The sequence below is a fragment of the Motacilla alba genome, chromosome 9 (genome assembly GCF_015832195.1).
Source record: "Motacilla alba alba isolate MOTALB_02 chromosome 9, Motacilla_alba_V1.0_pri, whole genome shotgun sequence".
Lineage (NCBI taxonomy): Eukaryota > Metazoa > Chordata > Aves > Passeriformes > Motacillidae > Motacilla > Motacilla alba.
In genome coordinates, this window is record NC_052024.1 from 16113376 (window position 1) to 16130941 (window position 17566).

The 17566-nt window shown below is 37.4% G+C and overlaps 1 protein-coding gene across 5 annotated transcripts in view; it reads left to right on the forward strand.

Annotated features, from left to right (window-relative positions):
- The window catches only part of ARMC9 (armadillo repeat containing 9), a 52332-nt gene that overhangs the window by 16944 nt on the left and 17822 nt on the right, over positions 1–17566 (forward strand). For all 5 annotated transcript variants that reach the window (XM_038145219.1, XM_038145216.1, XM_038145218.1 and 2 more), the window contains 10 exons: positions 3775–3809; positions 4956–5067; positions 5983–6075; positions 7339–7429; positions 8282–8405; positions 9909–10048; positions 10826–10902; positions 11780–11854; positions 12927–13017; positions 14343–14401. In XM_038145219.1, coding sequence (XP_038001147.1) covers positions 3775–3809; positions 4956–5067; positions 5983–6075; positions 7339–7429; positions 8282–8405; positions 9909–10048; positions 10826–10902; positions 11780–11854; positions 12927–13017; positions 14343–14401 — 897 coding nt within the window. The remainder of the gene's footprint in view (positions 1–3774; positions 3810–4955; positions 5068–5982; positions 6076–7338; positions 7430–8281; positions 8406–9908; positions 10049–10825; positions 10903–11779; positions 11855–12926; positions 13018–14342; positions 14402–17566) is intronic.

Here is a 17566-nt window from a genome sequence, read left to right on the forward strand (position 1 = left end):
TTCTGAGGTATTTCTTGACTATATGGGTAGCTTTCAGCTCCCATCACTGTTTATGTATAGTGTTTTATACTTCTTTCTGACATTTGTGTTGTCATTACAGTATCACACAGTATCACTGTGGGACTTTTTAATGTACACATCAGATGTCTTAGAGAACCTGTTTTATATGGCAAGTGGGAAGTTTTCATAACAGCATATCTCTAGTATAAGTAGAAAAAAATAATTAAAAACATTTGCAGATCTTCTTATGAGATAATACTTTGCATAGCCCCAGTAGACCTGCCAGGTTACACAAGCTCAGGGTCTAATCCCTCACAGGCTGTGTGGAGCAGTCTTGTTATTAGTGTGTAACAAATGAACTGAACATAGATTTGTGAATTCTGATGATTTGTAGAAATCTGCTCAAATTTTGGTTTTACTCTTCACCTATTCATCACGTATCTTTGATTATTAATTCTGAATCTGCATTGAATTTGCACTGAATTCTTACAGCACATTTTCAGAGTGGGAGCTGAGGACAGAATCTATTTCAGCTTTGCCTTCAGTATATTACCAATATATACATCAAACAGCAAAGGGGATATGGTTTGAATATAGGGCTGCAGTATTTGATAAAATCAGTTGTGGTTTTGGCTTGCACATGAAGTACATCTGCTTTCTTTTATAAATACTGATTTATTTTTTTCCCTTTGAACTTCTTTGGTTTATTCCATGCTGCTCATATTCATGCCTGGCTTTCTTCAAAAATAAAGGGATGCCATCAGCTAATGTGCATCGTGACAGAATTATTTGACTTAATGTGGCACCTGGTTTGGCTTTGGCAGGAACCAACACAAATATAAGTCATACCCATGATCCTACCAGAATGAGCTATGCTTGGGCTGTTTTTTCTTGCATTTCTTTTTCTTTGCTTAACACACTGAGCTTCTGCATGTCTTTCAGTTATGACAAATGATCCTCTCTCAAGATAGGTTTTGCATGAAATGTATTTTTTTCAAGATGAAGTCTAGGAGTGTTGGGACATAGGAATGTTTGCCACAGGTTCTTCACACTCTGCCTTTCATTGGCAATCTAAGGTATACTGTCACTCAAAAGGTTAAAATTATGGTTAACCTGTTCCAGGAAAGACTAGGGGAAGGGCTTGGGAAAAATGCTGAGGAAATAAGTCTTGTAATCTAAGAAAAATGAGTAGAAGAGGAGCTACTTAATAATTTCTATTTATGGTGATTGTGCTATAAGCATTCAATTGTTTAATAGCAAAATAATAACTTTTAGCTCTTGCACTCTGCCATTCATTGGTAGATCTCAAAACCCAGCTTGTTCAAGAGATTGATGCCTGTATCTGCTTTTCAGATTAAAAAAATTGAGGCCCAGAGACATGAAATGATGTTTTTGGATTCTGTCTGCAGTTGGTGGCTGAATCAGGACTAGAAGTGTATCTCCTGAGCCAATGCCTTACTCAGCATGCCACAGATACAGATTAGCTTGCTTATGACTAATTGCAATCATGCAGATGAAAAGGAAGAAAGGAAACCTCTGCCTGTAACATGCTTGCATTCTTTCTCCTTATCAGTGGTGCTGACCGTAGTCGGATTGAGAAATGACAGTGCAGTGAAGAACAAACTAGCCCCCCAAAACTTCCTTCATTCCTGTTTAGCCTTGATGATTGAACCTGATGTAATATGAACATTATCCTTATTGCTTTCCCAGAAATACCAAAAGCCTGAGAGAAAAAGAACTTCCTTCTTCCTGTGCAGGTTCTAGACTGATAAACTGGATCTGAGCAAAGTGACCACAAGTTTTTCCAGCTCAGTGGTTCTGCCCTCAGAGCCCCAGTGCAGGGCCTGCCTCACTCTCTGGTGCCTTTTTGGTGTAGGAAGAGTACAGAAGGAAACCATACTAAATACCTTGCTGTGCTCCATCTGCTGGCTTAAAAAATAATTTGGGAATTAATAGGACCTTGTCCCATTTGACCTGAATGTTTTTCCAGTTGAACTTTCTGTAGTTTGAAATTTTATAAAAGCTTGCAAAATCCTACACTTGCCAAAAAGTTTTATTTGCGTAGAAGAGTGATATGTGTATCTTAACCAGTTATCCTCTGGTTAGATTTTGGTTGGAGCACGTTTTTCTTTCTAGGACAGCAAAGAAGTGCATAAAAAAACCCATATTGAAAAGCAGAGAATCTTTATATGCATCTGTGTAGCCCTAGTGCCCTGCTCTGTTTCTTTACAGATTGCTATTCTCTGTTTGACCTTCCATCTCCAAGAGCTCTGCAATTATTTTTGCATTCAAGTCCTATAGTCACTTTCTTCCATTTCCTCTAATGGACAAAGGAGAAAGGTGCTGACAGAGGCAACAAAAGTGATTTGTGATTTCATTGCACATGCAGCTACAAGGTTTTAGGTTTTGACTAGGAAAACAGTTTTTTTAAAAATAAAATTAACTCTTTATACATATTGAAAATGCTAAGGAAAATGAACGAGGTCAAAACAGTCTAGGGGCAGATAAGATACTTAGAAAGAATTTTGTATTGTGTAAGATAAACTGTGATGTGAGAACTGCTGGTCCGGACAGTTTACTTTTGAGGTCTATGACCTGTTTATTGTATATAAGTCATTCATTGACATAATATAAAATGCTTTGCAATGTGCACATAAGCTTATTTCACATCTAATAGAGCAGTTCCTTGTATTACAAGGATACCCACGAGGTTGTTTTCAAAAATATGTCAGTTGGTGTAATTCAATATTCTCTATGGTATTTCATGCTTTTTGTCTCCTAAATCCCAGTTTTAAATCTGACAATAGACAATAGACATTGATTATATAGTTCCCATTGAAAGAGGCTCAGTTAGGAGAGAAGACCAGTTCTACAGGCATAAGTGGTAATGAGAGATTTTTAGCAGAGAGATCAGCACAAAGAGATGACATTGAATATTCTGCAAATACAGCATGTAGTTGACATCAGAATGCATGACATGAAGCACTCTTGTGCCAGAATTGCTGCTTCTTTGCTTACCTACAATTAAGTCTAGCAAAAAATATTTACTGAGGCAGATAACTTTCATGTGGAACCTTTATGTGCTGTTGCTGTTCCTTGTTGTGCAGGGGTGCTTTCACAGGCACTGTGTCACCCTTCATCAGAGAAGAAATATGCAGTATTTAATTATAATATCCTAGGCAGAACCACTAAAAAATGGCACACTATTTCATATTGGTTTTATCCATACCAGAATACACAGTCCTGTCTTTACATATTAATAATTATATATAGGGGTGTATTTTGGTAGCAGCAGGCACTTGATAACATTAATGTTGGAGCAAAGAATTACAATAAATTTATATGCAGGAATGCATGCTGGGTCTCCAATGAAATATTATTGCAATTTTAAAGGTATGAAAATTTATGAAGTCAGTGAATGTGCTTAGCAAGTTCTTCATCTTCCTCAGCGGGCTCATATAGTAGTTTCTATTCATTTATTATTATTTTTTAAATGCTTCAAGCATAGGTAATTTGTGGACTGTGTGGGTAAGGATAATATAGCCAGATCATAACAAAAGAGATTTTGACCTGTAAAACACTTTAAGGGAAAAGAAAGATAAACACTGAAGTGCTCTTTCTTAAGCTGTGTTTCTGGTTTACAGCACAGGTTTTTATAGGAAAAGAACTGCAGAATCTTAGTGAAAGAATTCACTTTGGACCTCATTAATAACATTATGTGAAATTTGGACTTATATGCTGTAATTTCCTTTTTTCTTTCTTTTTGTGATTCAGGCTTCCACACTGTTAAGAGCATCTTTATCCTCTATGTAAGTATTTGTTGCTGAGCCTCATTTCTGTCTGTAGAGAAGAGGAGGGGTTTGTAAACTGAAGTACACACTGCCAGTTGTCTGCAAATGGGACTCAGTCCTCCTCTGTGCTTCCTCTGACCTCAGTGAACATTCATGCAAATATTGTGCGATCTGTGTTCTGCTGAGCAGCTTCAGTAACGTTCTAATTTCAGCAGAATGTTGTTAATCCAGTAAATCTGGATTTATTCCACACATGTGAGGTTGTTGCTGTATTTTTAGTGTTTCCACATATTTCAGTCCTGTTGTTGTAATTGGTTTGATTCTCACAAATCCAGGAAAAGGGGGAATCACTAATATGATTTTTGGGTGCCTTAACTTTACTTTTTTGTGTCTGACTTAATAACTTTTGGCTTATAATACTGAATAGGAATGGTATATTCAAGGTGAAGTTTTATTAAATTTTTGAGACACTCTTTTTATCCTGTTGTTTACAAGATAATGGGCAATTACACATAGGACATAAAATTTGTTTTGAAAAGTGGTAGGATGGAAAGATACTAAAACATTTTAGTGGATTATATTTAAATATTAAGATTGAAACACTGACTGGAAGCAGTTTTCTTAAGGGAAACTTCTATTGCAGTGTTAAATTTCAAAATAGCAAGATAGTATTGATGCATAGAAAGTAGTCCTGTGTTAATTCAGCATACTCCAGGCTGTAAAAATCCATTCAGCCCACACCACCTCTGCTTTGGAGAAGACATTTCTGTGTGCATAAGGGCTTGGAGGTGGAGATGGAGCTGCAGTTTTTACTGTATCTGTTTCTAACTGTCCTCGTGCCCTTGTGGTCTAGTAGAGAAGGGGAAAAAAGGATGTTACTGTACTGTTTTGTGCAACTAAAAATCTCAGATCATCAGCTGTCTTCTTGTCAGTTTACTGTCTGCAAGTTATGATGGTAAGCAAGCTGCATGCATAAGTAAGAAATAACCCCAAATTTAACAAGTATGTTGTTCTAACACTATAATGGTAACAAAAGCAATAAAAGTGTGAAAATGTGGAAGTTCTTTTCCTGAAGCAGACTTCCTGTTTTGGCTCTTCTCACCTCAGTAACATCAGCTGCACTGAATGAGGAGAGAGAGTTTTGATTAATGTCTTTTCCTTTAGGAAGGTGCAGGATGTGCCATTGCTGCCCTCTCTGGATTATGAGAAGCTGAAGAAAGATTTGATTACAGGGAGTGATCGTCTCAAGGCCCTCTTGCTGCAGGCTCTGCGCTGGGTAAGGACAGGGAGGCATCCACAACTAATATCCCTGTTTCAAACAAGATGGTTGTTCTTGAGTTCAACATGACAGGCAAATTCCTGTTGGTGAAGCTTGCTGTTGAGATGATGAAGGCAGCCCAGGCAGGGGCTGTCTATTTGAAGTGTAGCACCATCCTTTTCATCAGAGGAGAGACAGATTCCTTACATGAGGATTTCCCAGATTTCTGGGATACTCAGTGGAAATAATTTCTGATGTGCTTTCAAATAAATTGTTGTTTTAGGCAGTTCCTTTTTCCACATATCCTTTTGGTTTATATTCATATAGATGCTGCTGTATCCAAGACATACCTGACTCTAATCACCAGTTTTCCTTTATAATCAAGGTATTTTGCAGGAACTTACATTTTGGTTTACTTGGGTCAAGTAATGACATTTCAGAAAAATTACAGGTGACAACAGGAAGTTACATTTTCCTGCTGAAAAAGAAGCTGATATGTTCAAAGTGACAGTCATGAAGGATGATAACAGTAGAATTCTGATCAAGTTTCAGTGCCTGTTTCCCCATAAAAACAATCTGTTTGTTCTGAGCAAAAGTACTTCTTGCCCAATGCTCTGCCTCAGATGTTTAAGAAAAGCACCACATCTATAACTGTTAGAGGGGCTTTAACTTTATGGGAAAGTAATTCTGTATCCTTCCTGTATGGACAGTGATGACAGCTCCCAAGTAACAGTTTTGTACTGGATCACAGAGCTGAGGTCAGGTCAGTTCATTTCATCTCTTTCCCTTAGGTCACTGAGGTTGAATTACCATGAAAGAGGTTCTCAGCTATAGAGTATGAGCACCTTTAGAATCTCCAGGGGTCATCAATCCATGGTTTTGGCTTTTTGTGGGGTTTTTTTTCTTGTTTATTTATGTTGTTATTTATTTTAGCGCTTGACAACATCATATCCTGGAGAACAGAGAGACACTATCATGCAAGCCTACATCAGTAATGACCTCCTGGATTGCCACAGCAACTGTCAGGTCAGCTGAAACTGAGTTGTCAGTTGTCCGACTTGTGTGTGATATCGCTCATTTATGTCTTTGAAGTGCTGATCATAAAATTTTATTGCTCTCTGGAAGAGGAGAAGAAAAAAAAGGTAGTAGTGCCAAAACTGGGTGATACATTTAGCTTCTTGTCTCAGTCTTTAAAAGTTGACGGCAAAGCTTTGCATTACAAGAGCTCTTAGTGTAGACACAGTTCTTGCAGACAAATGGAAGTTTATCACCTCCCTGTGCTTCACTTCTGTGAGTTGAACCGAAGCCTGAGGCCCTTTAAGTCTTGCTTATCAGATGCTGTGTCTCTTTTTGAGTGATTGTGAATTGTTAAATAATATGCTCAATTCATTTCAATGATCTAAGATAAGACCTAAATTAAAACTTCAGTCCCAGTGCTGCTGTGGAATGTGTCATTGTGCACCTGCAGTGGTGATCAACCGTGTTTCTGTGAATTTGAGGTGGATTGGCACCTTCCTTTAGAAAGGGGAATTGCTGGTGTGTTGATTTTGAAAAGTTGTTTCAGTCCCTGATAACCTGGTACTGTTGCTAAGAAAAGCACAACTTTTTTCATTGCTTGTAGTGGCTTCTGTGCATAATGGAGTTTCCCAGGGGTTCAAGGCACTGAGCCTACTTGGTTTGTTGTGGCTTTATTGTCTTTGTGACAGTCTCTACCATCAGGAAACATAAAGGATTATTAAATCAACCATCAGTTTTTCTCCCTCTAAATTTCTGTAAGATGGAAGTTACACGTAAAGCCTGAAATAAAACAGATAAAAAATCATTTCAGTGTGGTGGTGTTGGTAAGTTACTGAGCTGCTTCCCACACTCTTTATTGTCAAAGAAAAGCATTCCTATTCAGGTAATATTACTGCATTTAAGTTTATCAACAAAGGTAAGTTGTTTGGTTTGTGGGGTTTTTTTTGTCACTGACTGAGTATTAATTTTAGGTACCATCTTTGACTGGACTGTGTTGGCTCAATATAACTTCCACTCTACACCACAGAGTTTAATGGTGTTTTAACAGACTCAGATGAGAATCTGTAATTTGCCTATTTGTTCATTTTCCATCTCTTCTTCAGCCCCCTGACAATAATGAAAGAAATTGTACATCATACTGACAAATCAGTATGCATTCAAAGGGTTTGTTTTTTTTCTGTGTAAGTTTAATGAAGTTTTTAAAACATTATAGAAGACTAACTTCTGTGTTTTCCTTCTCTGTGATTTATTAACATCTGCTTTCTTTTTCAGAGAAGTGTCCTCCAATTATTATATTCTAAGAGTGAGGTAGTCAGACAGTATATGGCAAGGCTCATCAATGCTTTTGCTTCACTGATAGAAGGTAAATTATTCCCTGCAAAAAATAAGATAACATTTTCATATGCTTTCTTTTTGGTGCTTCACAAGTGCATGTCAGTGCATGTGGTAATTTAGAGTCTTCTTTGCACCCTTTATCTAGGATTCACTATCTTTTGTTATATGCTTTCAAAACTGCTTTTCAGTATCTGGAAAGTTTTCATTTTGACACTATATATTTAGTGTTGATGGTTTGTGATCTGTGTGGGAGCTTACTCAGGTACTGTCTTTAATATAGTCTTCAATTTCTCTGTGAGGGTTCAAGAGAAAAATCCTCATTAATTAGGTTTCCTGTGGGCAGACCTGCTGCCAGGCTGTGCAATAGTAACTACTGTGGCTCCTGCTTTTTCCTGGTCCTCACCTGAATAAATCTTTGTGCATCACTGCTAACAATCCAGATGCACATATATCCAACTTTCTATCTCTGCCTGTCCCAAATTAGCTCTTGGTTTGCTGCTATTTTTGGAGCTAAGTATTGCTAGGCCCTGAAATCTCACTTGAAGTCAGTAGCAGGAGGGCACCTGACTTTCCCAACCTCCTTGGACATTTCTGTTCTTTTTCTTGATTGTACAAAACTGCTAGATCAGAAAACATGTACTCAAAGTGGATTCTGTGTGGTACTGATTTGGCAAATGTGGACCTCTAATACCCCAAGTGTCTGGATTGAATGCAACTGGTCTGCTAGACAACTTTGTGCAGGTTTGTTTGGATCTTGGCACAAGTTTGTGGCTTGTCAAGAGGAAACTGAGGTCAATCCTGCTTACTTTTCCAAAGAGAGGGAGGTTTTCTGTCATAGCTGCTATCTCAGCATCTGTTCTTTCATCGCTTTTTGCACCAGGTCGTGCCTACCTCTCTCAGAACCCAACATTGCTGCAAATGCTGGAGGACAGACTGAAAGCTGAAGACAAGGATTCCCTTACATGGGAGAATGTTCTGGGGGCTCTGCAGAAATTCAGCCTCAGGTGATGAAAGCACAGCGTGTGGTGGTGACAGCAGGAGAGGAAATGCAGGCTAGTTAGGCTCTGTTCAGGGAGGAAAGAAGAGCACTTGATTTTCCCATAACAATCATCAGAACCCTTGATGGCTGATGAAAGCAATGTCACTTATTATGGAGGAGAATTCAGTTTTGCTGACTGAATTAACCTGACTTCCTACCAGCTGTCAAGGCCCAAGTAAATGTACATCTCCTGCCACAGCCTTGTGTGCTTTGTATGTGTTCCTTAACTGAAGAAAGTGAAAATCTTGATGTAGAAAGCTCTGACGATCCTACACGGAAAAAGAGTTGTGTTACATTCCAAAGCATAAGGTTTTCATTATCCTTTCTGCAAACATTTTTCAGGGATTTCTTCTTTATCCTGTTGATCCCCTTTCCTGGAGCCGTCTATGCACAGGCTGTCTAGTTTCTTACTTTTGCATTAGCAGTCTGACTCAAGTGCTCACCACAAAAGAAATACGCAAAAGCAGTAAAGGGCATGCTCTGTTTATCAAGTAAATACAATCTGAGGAACTCGGTTTTCACAGCAGTCAGGAGGAATACTGAAAATTTGGAAGTTTTTTTATTTTCTAAAAAGTAACAATCTTCTAGAAGGTTAATTCCAGATACTTGACATAAGGGAAACTTTTTTAATATGTGGTCAGATGCTCCCTTGTTTTGCTTAGTCCATGCTATAGACCTGCTGCAATATCCAGCACTAAGAAACATATGAGCTTTCAGGACCAAAGCCAGGAAAGCACCTGCTTTGATCTTTGCAATTTAAATATAATGCCTCTTGGAAATAATGTTATGAAAAATTCTGTTCTTCAGTAAGACTTTTCTACCAATACATACTTCTTTTTTTTGTATTGTAAGGTGAATTTTTATTGTAGATCATGGTTGGCAACCTGCCAATTTATTCACCATAGTCTTTGAGGGCATCTACAAGTTGAGTTTATAGAGCATGAGATTTAAGAATCTCTAGAGAAAAGTGCAAATAGATTCAAGCAAAAAGCCTCATTTGTCAGATTGACGGTACAAAAGTGCTACAGTGCTATGGCTACCTATGACAGAAGAAGTAATTAATTTGTTTTATGGATCTGTTGTGTGTAGCTGCCTTTTTAAACCAATTTAAAAAGACAATTGAAAATGCCATTTTAGCTGGAGTAAGAAGTCCTTAAAAACAATGAAGAAATTTACTTCAGTTCACCAGTTTAAAAAGAACAAAATAAAACAAAAGACAAAACCCCCTGATCTATCCAACAATGTTTTAGTCCTCTAACCATATGGCAATCTGCATCTTCAATTTCTTCAAGCTTTGTTAATGACTTAGTTTAGTGATTCTGCCAAAACAGGTAGTTTAGGGAATTTTTTTTTTGGCAGGCTATTGTATTTTTAATGTGCTTGTACTGGCTATAAATGTGTATGAAAGCTATTTTTGTTGTGATCTGACATTTGTGATTTGTGATTTGATTTTGTTCTTTAATCCTAGGCGCACACTGCAGTCGGCAATGATCAAAGATGGGCTCATTTTCTGGCTGGTTGATGTTCTAATAGACCCAGATTGCCTGTCTGATTACAACCTGGAGTATTGTGCTGCCTTGCTCATGAATCTTTGTCTGCGGAGTGCAGGTGACTTACATTTTGAATTACAACCTTATTCCAAGAAGTAGATAGGGAAGATTGTGAATCTTTTTCTCCTGTTTTACCAAGATTCTCTCAAGTGACTACAATTAGCAGCAGGAACCACAACCAGAGATATTTGAGTGTTACAACCAGTGCTTTTGAGCACATCTCCTTTCCTCAGAATTCCAGTTATGGGAATTCTAAAGAATTAAACAATGACACCCTATAAGATTTGATTATTTTTTTATATTAGTATGTGAAGGCTGCCATTGCTGCATTCAGGCCCACTTTTCAAAGTACACTTTGTGTCCACTTACAGACTCTGTGTAAGAGATTTCTTTGTAAACAGAAAGAACTGGGTTGAGGAGTAAGGGTGAGGAGCTTGACCTTCATCTTGCCTTCACTTCTACAAAGCAGAGATTCCCCCCAAGAAAATAAGAACCTGTCTGTGTCCAAGAGACTTTAAAAGAGCATAAATTAAATTTCCTTTTAAAAAGGAAGGTAAGGTAAGGTAAAGGGGAAAAATCGTCTGCTTTTTGTAAGAAAAAAAATGCCTTTGTTAATTTTTTAAATCCCCTTTGTGTTGCATCCTGTGCAAGACTACAACTGCATAAGTCCAGAGTAACTTCACTGATTTCAACTCAGTTATGCTGGACAGCATTTGTCAGGAATAAGAAACAGTATTGCTCTGTGCAAACTGTATTTTATACTGATTCTAAAAAGTAAGAAAGAAACTTGATCTGTTCTATTTTTCAAGCATATTTATGTGTTCTGCCTTTACAGGGAAGAAGATATGTGCAAGTATCCCAAACCCTATGCTCAGAGTGCTTTCTGGTCTTCTTGACCATGACAATCCTAAGGTATTTGTACATCAAACTTTGGGTTATGAAAAGGTGGAAAGAAAAATTTAAAAAGAAGACAGGAAAATATGTAAAAAGTAAATTGGTTTTGTTTCCTTTATTAGATCCTCATTAAATAAGTTGCATGAATTTTGCCTAAAATTCATAATGCATATATTTTATTTTGGTGAGCAGAGGTCTTTCTAGACAAAAGCCTGTCTTGCTTTAACAGACAGCTAAGACTGGCAGCTTTGGATGCAGTTACCATGCAGTCTATGTGCCTTGATCTGATGCTGCTTAAATGTCATGCAGCAAATCTCCTCAAGCTTGACTGTTCATGAGATGAACAACGTGTGATGCAAACCCATTATGCAAAACATCAGGTGCAGGGGAGCACATTTGCTGTGGTTTTAAGGAATGATATAAGAAAGTAGTGGACTTGTGACATTCATGAAGCTGCTTTGGATTTATCATCCTTCCTGAGGCTACAATGCTTGAAGCCTGTCTTGAGTTCATGCTGGCAGGGACTTTTCCCTGTTCTTTGTCCTGTTTTTTGTACTACTATTAGTGTTTGTCAGAAATTGACCTTTTTTCTGATTTTCTCTCTTTCTTTTCCTTTTTTTTTTCTTTCTTATGGCTAGGTCAATTTGCAAGAATACATTATCATTAGCTGTTTGGGAAATTGGCATGCAGCTTACTGATTTAGATCAACCAAATCACAGTACATTTGCATCCTAAAAGTTCTCTGCTTCCCATATGGGAATTTTTGCTAGTCCAGTCTAGCCTGGTTAAACTCTTTGAAGTATAGTTATTCTATACTTTTGCTCTTATATTTTGATAGTCAGCTGGTAGGAATGGAAGAGTTTTTCTTCATGGTATTACTATTTCTTCCTCTTAGGTCCAGTCATATGTGAATGGAGTACTGTACAGTATTCTGGCCATCCCTTCTGTCCGTGAAGAAGCCAAAGAGATGGTAAGAAGTGCTGCTTTGCAGAGCATGAGAATCAACATCTCTGCCAGAGGTGGCCCAGACAGGGACCTGCTGAGCAGGGCACAGCAGGGCTGTGAGGTGGGAGCCAGGGCATTTTGAAAAGGGAACCCACAAGAGACCCTTCCCCTTTGATCCTCAGGGAAGCATGAATGTATTTCTCAAACATTTCTGCCATATTTCCAGGTCTTTTTCCCAGGAGTAGAGCCCCAGTAGTGTGAAGGATTCTGTCTGAATTATAAATTAAAGGTGTTATTTTAGAATTGTGTGTCGTTCTAGCATTTTGTAGACTCCTTGTGGCCCCAGGAGATGCTTTCATCTCACCTGTTACTTCTTCCACTTATTGTGCACCAGTGAGTAGCCACTAAAAGGACTTCTTGCTGCTTTTCCTTCTGCCTGGTATAGACATGGTTATTTGGGGAAGGAGCAGGAGGAAGGTTTCAGAACTAGGAACTGATTTCCTGTGAAAGTTAGTCTAATGATAATGACTGTGTATCAATTTCTTTGTTTGAGGAAGCTGCTCCTGGGATAGCAGCATCTCTTTGTATCTTAAGAACTAACCCAGAGAGTTATGGAGACATAATTGTTGTCAGATGTTCTATCTCACAGAGCACAGAGGATTGGAAGTGATCATAAATGCTTAAAGACACAACATCATGGCTATAAGGAGCCATAAAGGGAGAGACCAGGTTTAAAGTCAAAGCTGATTCTGCTTTCTGCTTTCTTTCTCTGAACCTTGCACTGTCTATGTGGATGCAAATTTTATCCTGTTCTGATGACTCTTGTGTGGTGAATTCACAAGGCAAAAGCAACAGATCTATTGTAAAAATTTGCTGTTCATCATGGACATGTCTCTGTTTAAGCCTCTAAGCAATCTAGAGAACATATTTCTTTTGTCCGTGCAACACTTGGAGCTGGACACTGTGGTTTGCTTCACACTGACTCTGTTTTCCCTGACCAAAAAAAAAAAAAAAAAAAAAAGATATTTTAGCTAACAGATCTCTGTGACTGTGGTGACATGAAACACTGATCTTCCAATGTTTTCTGCTACATCCAGGGAATGGAAGAAATTCTGCGCTGCTTTATCAAGGAAAGAAATGAAGAGATGGTTCGACAGATGGAATTTGTTATCAAGCAACTCAATTCAGGTCAGAACACAGGCAGCTATCAGAGCTTTAAATCTTTCATAAAAAGCCATAAAAAGTTCATGTTTTTACTTGGCATTGGAAACTCAAAGAATAACAATTGTGTGATGGTCTGAGAGAGGGTGAATAATGAATGTCAGGATTTGAAAGTAATGTATTTTAAAATTTCCTTTATGTTGTAGTAATAAAGAAGAAATAAAAGGCTGAGTAAGACACAATTCCAAAGTTTTGGGATCATAAATAAAATGACCTTTGCTGTTTTCTTTCATGGCAGTGGTTTGATGGTAATGAGAGACTGCTGCCAACTGCAAAAATGCAGTAGAAATTTATAAAATAGGATTTGGGGACTAGGTCTGTCTGTGCTCATCTCTTGCTCTGTTGAGGTGTAGCTTTATGTGAAATGGCTCATCCTGAATAGGGAGCAGAGACTCTCCTTTTTGGAGAGGATGTTGATTGGTCATCAGAGTTGTAGATGCTGTTAATACAGACTGAGAAGGTGGAATATTTATTCCATTTTCTCTTGCCTGTGACTGAAAGGAAGACTGAAGAAAGAGAAAGGAGATAATGAAAAGGAGATTAGTTCTGGTTGCATCTTTCTGTACAGTAAACAGGACAAGTTGAACTGCTCTGGTTTTGGCTTTTGGAGAGAGAACACAGCCTGTCCTTTTTTTTCTTTTTGTTCTTTACAAGGTAGAACTTTTACAAGTTCTAGCTTGTAAAAAAACAAGTAAAATATTTAAGCACTGTATTGCCACTATACAATATTTGTTCTTCAAGGTTATAGAACCACTCCTCTTCTACCTGAAAATGGCATTTTTAAGAGCTTTTGTCTGAGTCATTGAGGATTCAGATTTCCAGTATAAGCCTGGCCACTCTTTTCCTGAGGAAATAATTTTGTCCAAAACCTACAATAAGTATTCTGCATGAGTACTAACTCTTTATGACAAAAACAGAATAATATTAAAGTTATTTAATATAAATTTATTTAATTAAATTTGTAGGGAGAAGTAGAGTCTTTTATTAAAAAATATTTGAAAAATAGACAACCTTCAAGTGCACACACTTTCATTCAAGTCTTGTCAGTAAATACAGTGAGGTGTCACCGTGGATTTTATGAGAAAGTAACTATTCCAGAGTGTTTCTATTTCTGCCATTTTCAAAAATGTGAATTGATTTCAGTGATTTCTAGTAGAATGCTTATAGGATCAAATTATTCCAGTTGTTGTCCTGAAAAGGACATGTTTGTATGAGAAGCAGGTTAAATCTTGCTCCTGTAAAGTTGTACATGTGCAACTTAACTGACACCCTTTTGTTTTGCTTCTTTCTAGAAGAGCCATTCAATGATAGTATTGTGTCTGATGATGATGAGGAAGAGGAGTATGAGGAAGTAAGTAAAGGCTTTCTGGCACCTTTTAGAAAAATCCTTAACCTTCTAGAAAGAAAATATTTGTGTCAATAAACCAGACATTGGTTTTCTGGTTTTGCTTTTGTTTTTTACATTTACTTAATCATTCTTGCATTAACAAGAAAATTGGATCTGTTTCTGTTACCTTTTCTTCATTTGAAGTTCTACTCTTTTATTTTAGCAACTCACCACCTCTGTGATAATTATAGGATTATATCTTGACATAAGTGAAGAGATGCAGAGTTACTGTAGCAGTAGGAATCTTGCTTTCAAGCCGACCTATTGGATGCAGTTAAAAAAAGTATATTACCAGAATATTTATAAACAGGTTGTCACTTTTTCTTAAGGTATCATTATCCTTTCAGGGTGTGACTTTATTTGCTGTTTAAAAACTTTGAAATATATTTAGTAAATTGCTGGAATGTAAGAAAGGGAAACAGTTATTACAAATAAAGAATGAGTCCCATGAGAAAATAAAATAAGCATGAGAAACTATATCATAGTAAATATAAGCTGATTAGCTTTGTTTTTCCTTCTCTGCTAATAAATGCATTCTACACCAGTATTTCAACATCTTTTAAGAAGCTGTCTTCATAAAGCCATGGGTGTAGACAGCACAACATACTGCATCACCTAAATTAACAACCAAAGCAAGATGTAAATCATGTGAGGGAAATGTTATACCCAATCTTCACCGGTGGTGTTGCCATTTCTGCATTGCCATAAGTGCACAGTGGAGGCTTGAAAATACAGTGTCAGCAGCTACGTGGGAGTTTTATCTTGAGGAAATCTACCCCACTGCATTTTTATTTTATTCAGAAGTCTTGCTTGAGAAATTTGGAAGAACAGCTATAGTAGATGTCCTGGAAACAGTATTTGTGCATAACTTAGGTGTGTGTATGTGGGCAAACACATTCATAGCATGTGTTTGGCCCTGAAGAAGTCAGTGACATGGAGAGTGAGTGAACTGCAAAATGTTCTTGTCTTAGAAGTGTTGCTGCAGAACAGATTCACTGAAAACTATACTTTTAGACTAAATAAAAGTTTTTTGTCCTGAACCAACGAAGAATAAGACAGATAAAACTTAGTTGTGTCCACATTCTAGTAGCTCATTGCACATTAATGGGAATGACAGTGACTGAGGAAAACCAAGTCTAAAATTTTTCCTGTTACTGCAGTGTGACAGAATACACTTTCTAGTGCACATTGACCTTTTTCTGTTGAGAGCAGATAAAAATGCAAATATCCTGACTGTAACAGGTGTGGTGTGCTTTCAGCTGCTATGGGGTACAGCATCATGCAGGATGCAGCCTTTGCCTGGCACTATCCAGGGAAGCCTTGCACTGGTTGCATTATTTATCCAATTTTTGTCTTGTGTTGTGTATTACTTTTGTATTGTGGCACAGTAGATGGTGAACTAATAATCCGTTTGCCTAAAGTTAGAGCTATGTGGAAATTCTAAATTTTGAGCTGGAAAATAAGTTTTATTTAACAATGAGCTCTCCCGTTTTTATTCTAAGGGGAGAGTTCTAAGTGAATTCTAAGGGAATACAGTAAACTTTTTTTTGTAGGATTAGATTATTGTAATTGTTTCACCTCCTGCCATCCTGAAGTCTGTTTTTATAATCCTTCCACTCTTCCAACTGAAAATCAATACTTGTGGTGCAAGATGGGCTTCCTGGAGATTATTCATTAAAAGCTCCCTTTGCTTAAAATGCTGCTTAACACCTTTTAACTGACATTTCAAGGCTTTGAGTGTCTTGGGTGTATGGTGAGAATCCAAGGTGATAATACCTTTGCTTGAACTTCAGTATACTTTTTTAAAGGATAATGTGTTTTGTTGTGATAACACATGGGATAAGGAGCTCCTTCCTGAAAGGTGTGGCATTGCATTGCATGACAATGTTCAATACTTCCATCACTTTACCTGTTCCTGGGAATGAAAGGGAGGTGAATCCTCCTGTTCAATCCTACCCCCTAGATGAGTTGCTGCTGCTTACAATCCCAGCAAAAGCTCTAGGGCAAATCCTTTAGAAATGTATTTTTTGTCACTGGACCATCATGTGATTAAAATGGACTTCTGGCATTTCTTATTATTTGACTCAAAAAATAACAGTAGGCTTTTGTGTCCAATTCCAGTTTTTCATTAGCTTTGCCATTATATTAAAAAGAAAAACCAAATTTGAAACTGTTTTTAGTGTAACATTAATTGCAACACATTGTGAATGCTTATTGCTGCTGGGAACTATAATTCTGTTCTGCTACAAGGACATCTGGTTTCTTAGTCCCTCTGTTTAGAAAATATAGTTTACAAATATCATGGCAGTAATGCATAATGTTGTTACTTTGTTAAATAAACAAAGATTTGTTGACTCACTACCTCCACGTTTGGAACTCTTTTGTATTGTGGAATTGCAGTGAGTTATTGTTCTCAATTGTATTCTGTGATAACATCTGATGTTGTGATCTGGCAACAGAAAGTTTTGGAAAATTTTATCAAAACTCTTTCTTTTATGTAACTTTTAAACTTCTACAGACTGAATACATTTCAGGATATGTCCATATATTGCCAATGTTGCCAATTTAGTGACATGCTTTCAGACTGCTTACTGATGTTAGAATTTGTTGCTCAATACCTTTATTTATACCTTTACAACTTAAAAAACAACAAAAAGACTCTCATGCAGCATTAATTTGCAGGTTTTGCTCCAGCTTTAATTGTTTACCAGAGCAAGCAAATGTTCCCAGTGCTGTTACTATTACCTTTCATGGGGGTTTTTTGCTTTTATCTGTGTTTAATTTAGAGTTGATGAATTCTCTCCTGGCTTTGAGCAGATCTTGTGATAATGACTACTTTCTCCTAAACACTGTGGCTAAGATGCAGTTGAGCCTGTTAGAGGAAAATTCTGGGATTTCAGAAATTTAAGATTCTGTACTGTGTAACGCTGGAGCATATAACCGTATAAAAAAAGTCTGTGTGTGTGTGTGCTGTTATTCAGAAATAAATTGGCTTTTGTGTTTGGTTGGTAAACTTTAAATTAACTAGGGTAGAGCTTAGATACACTGGTTTGTGGAGTACATATCCAGCCTTGAGATGTCAACCTTCTGGGGTGTGTTGACACCCGCAGTCACAGTGTGTATTTCCTG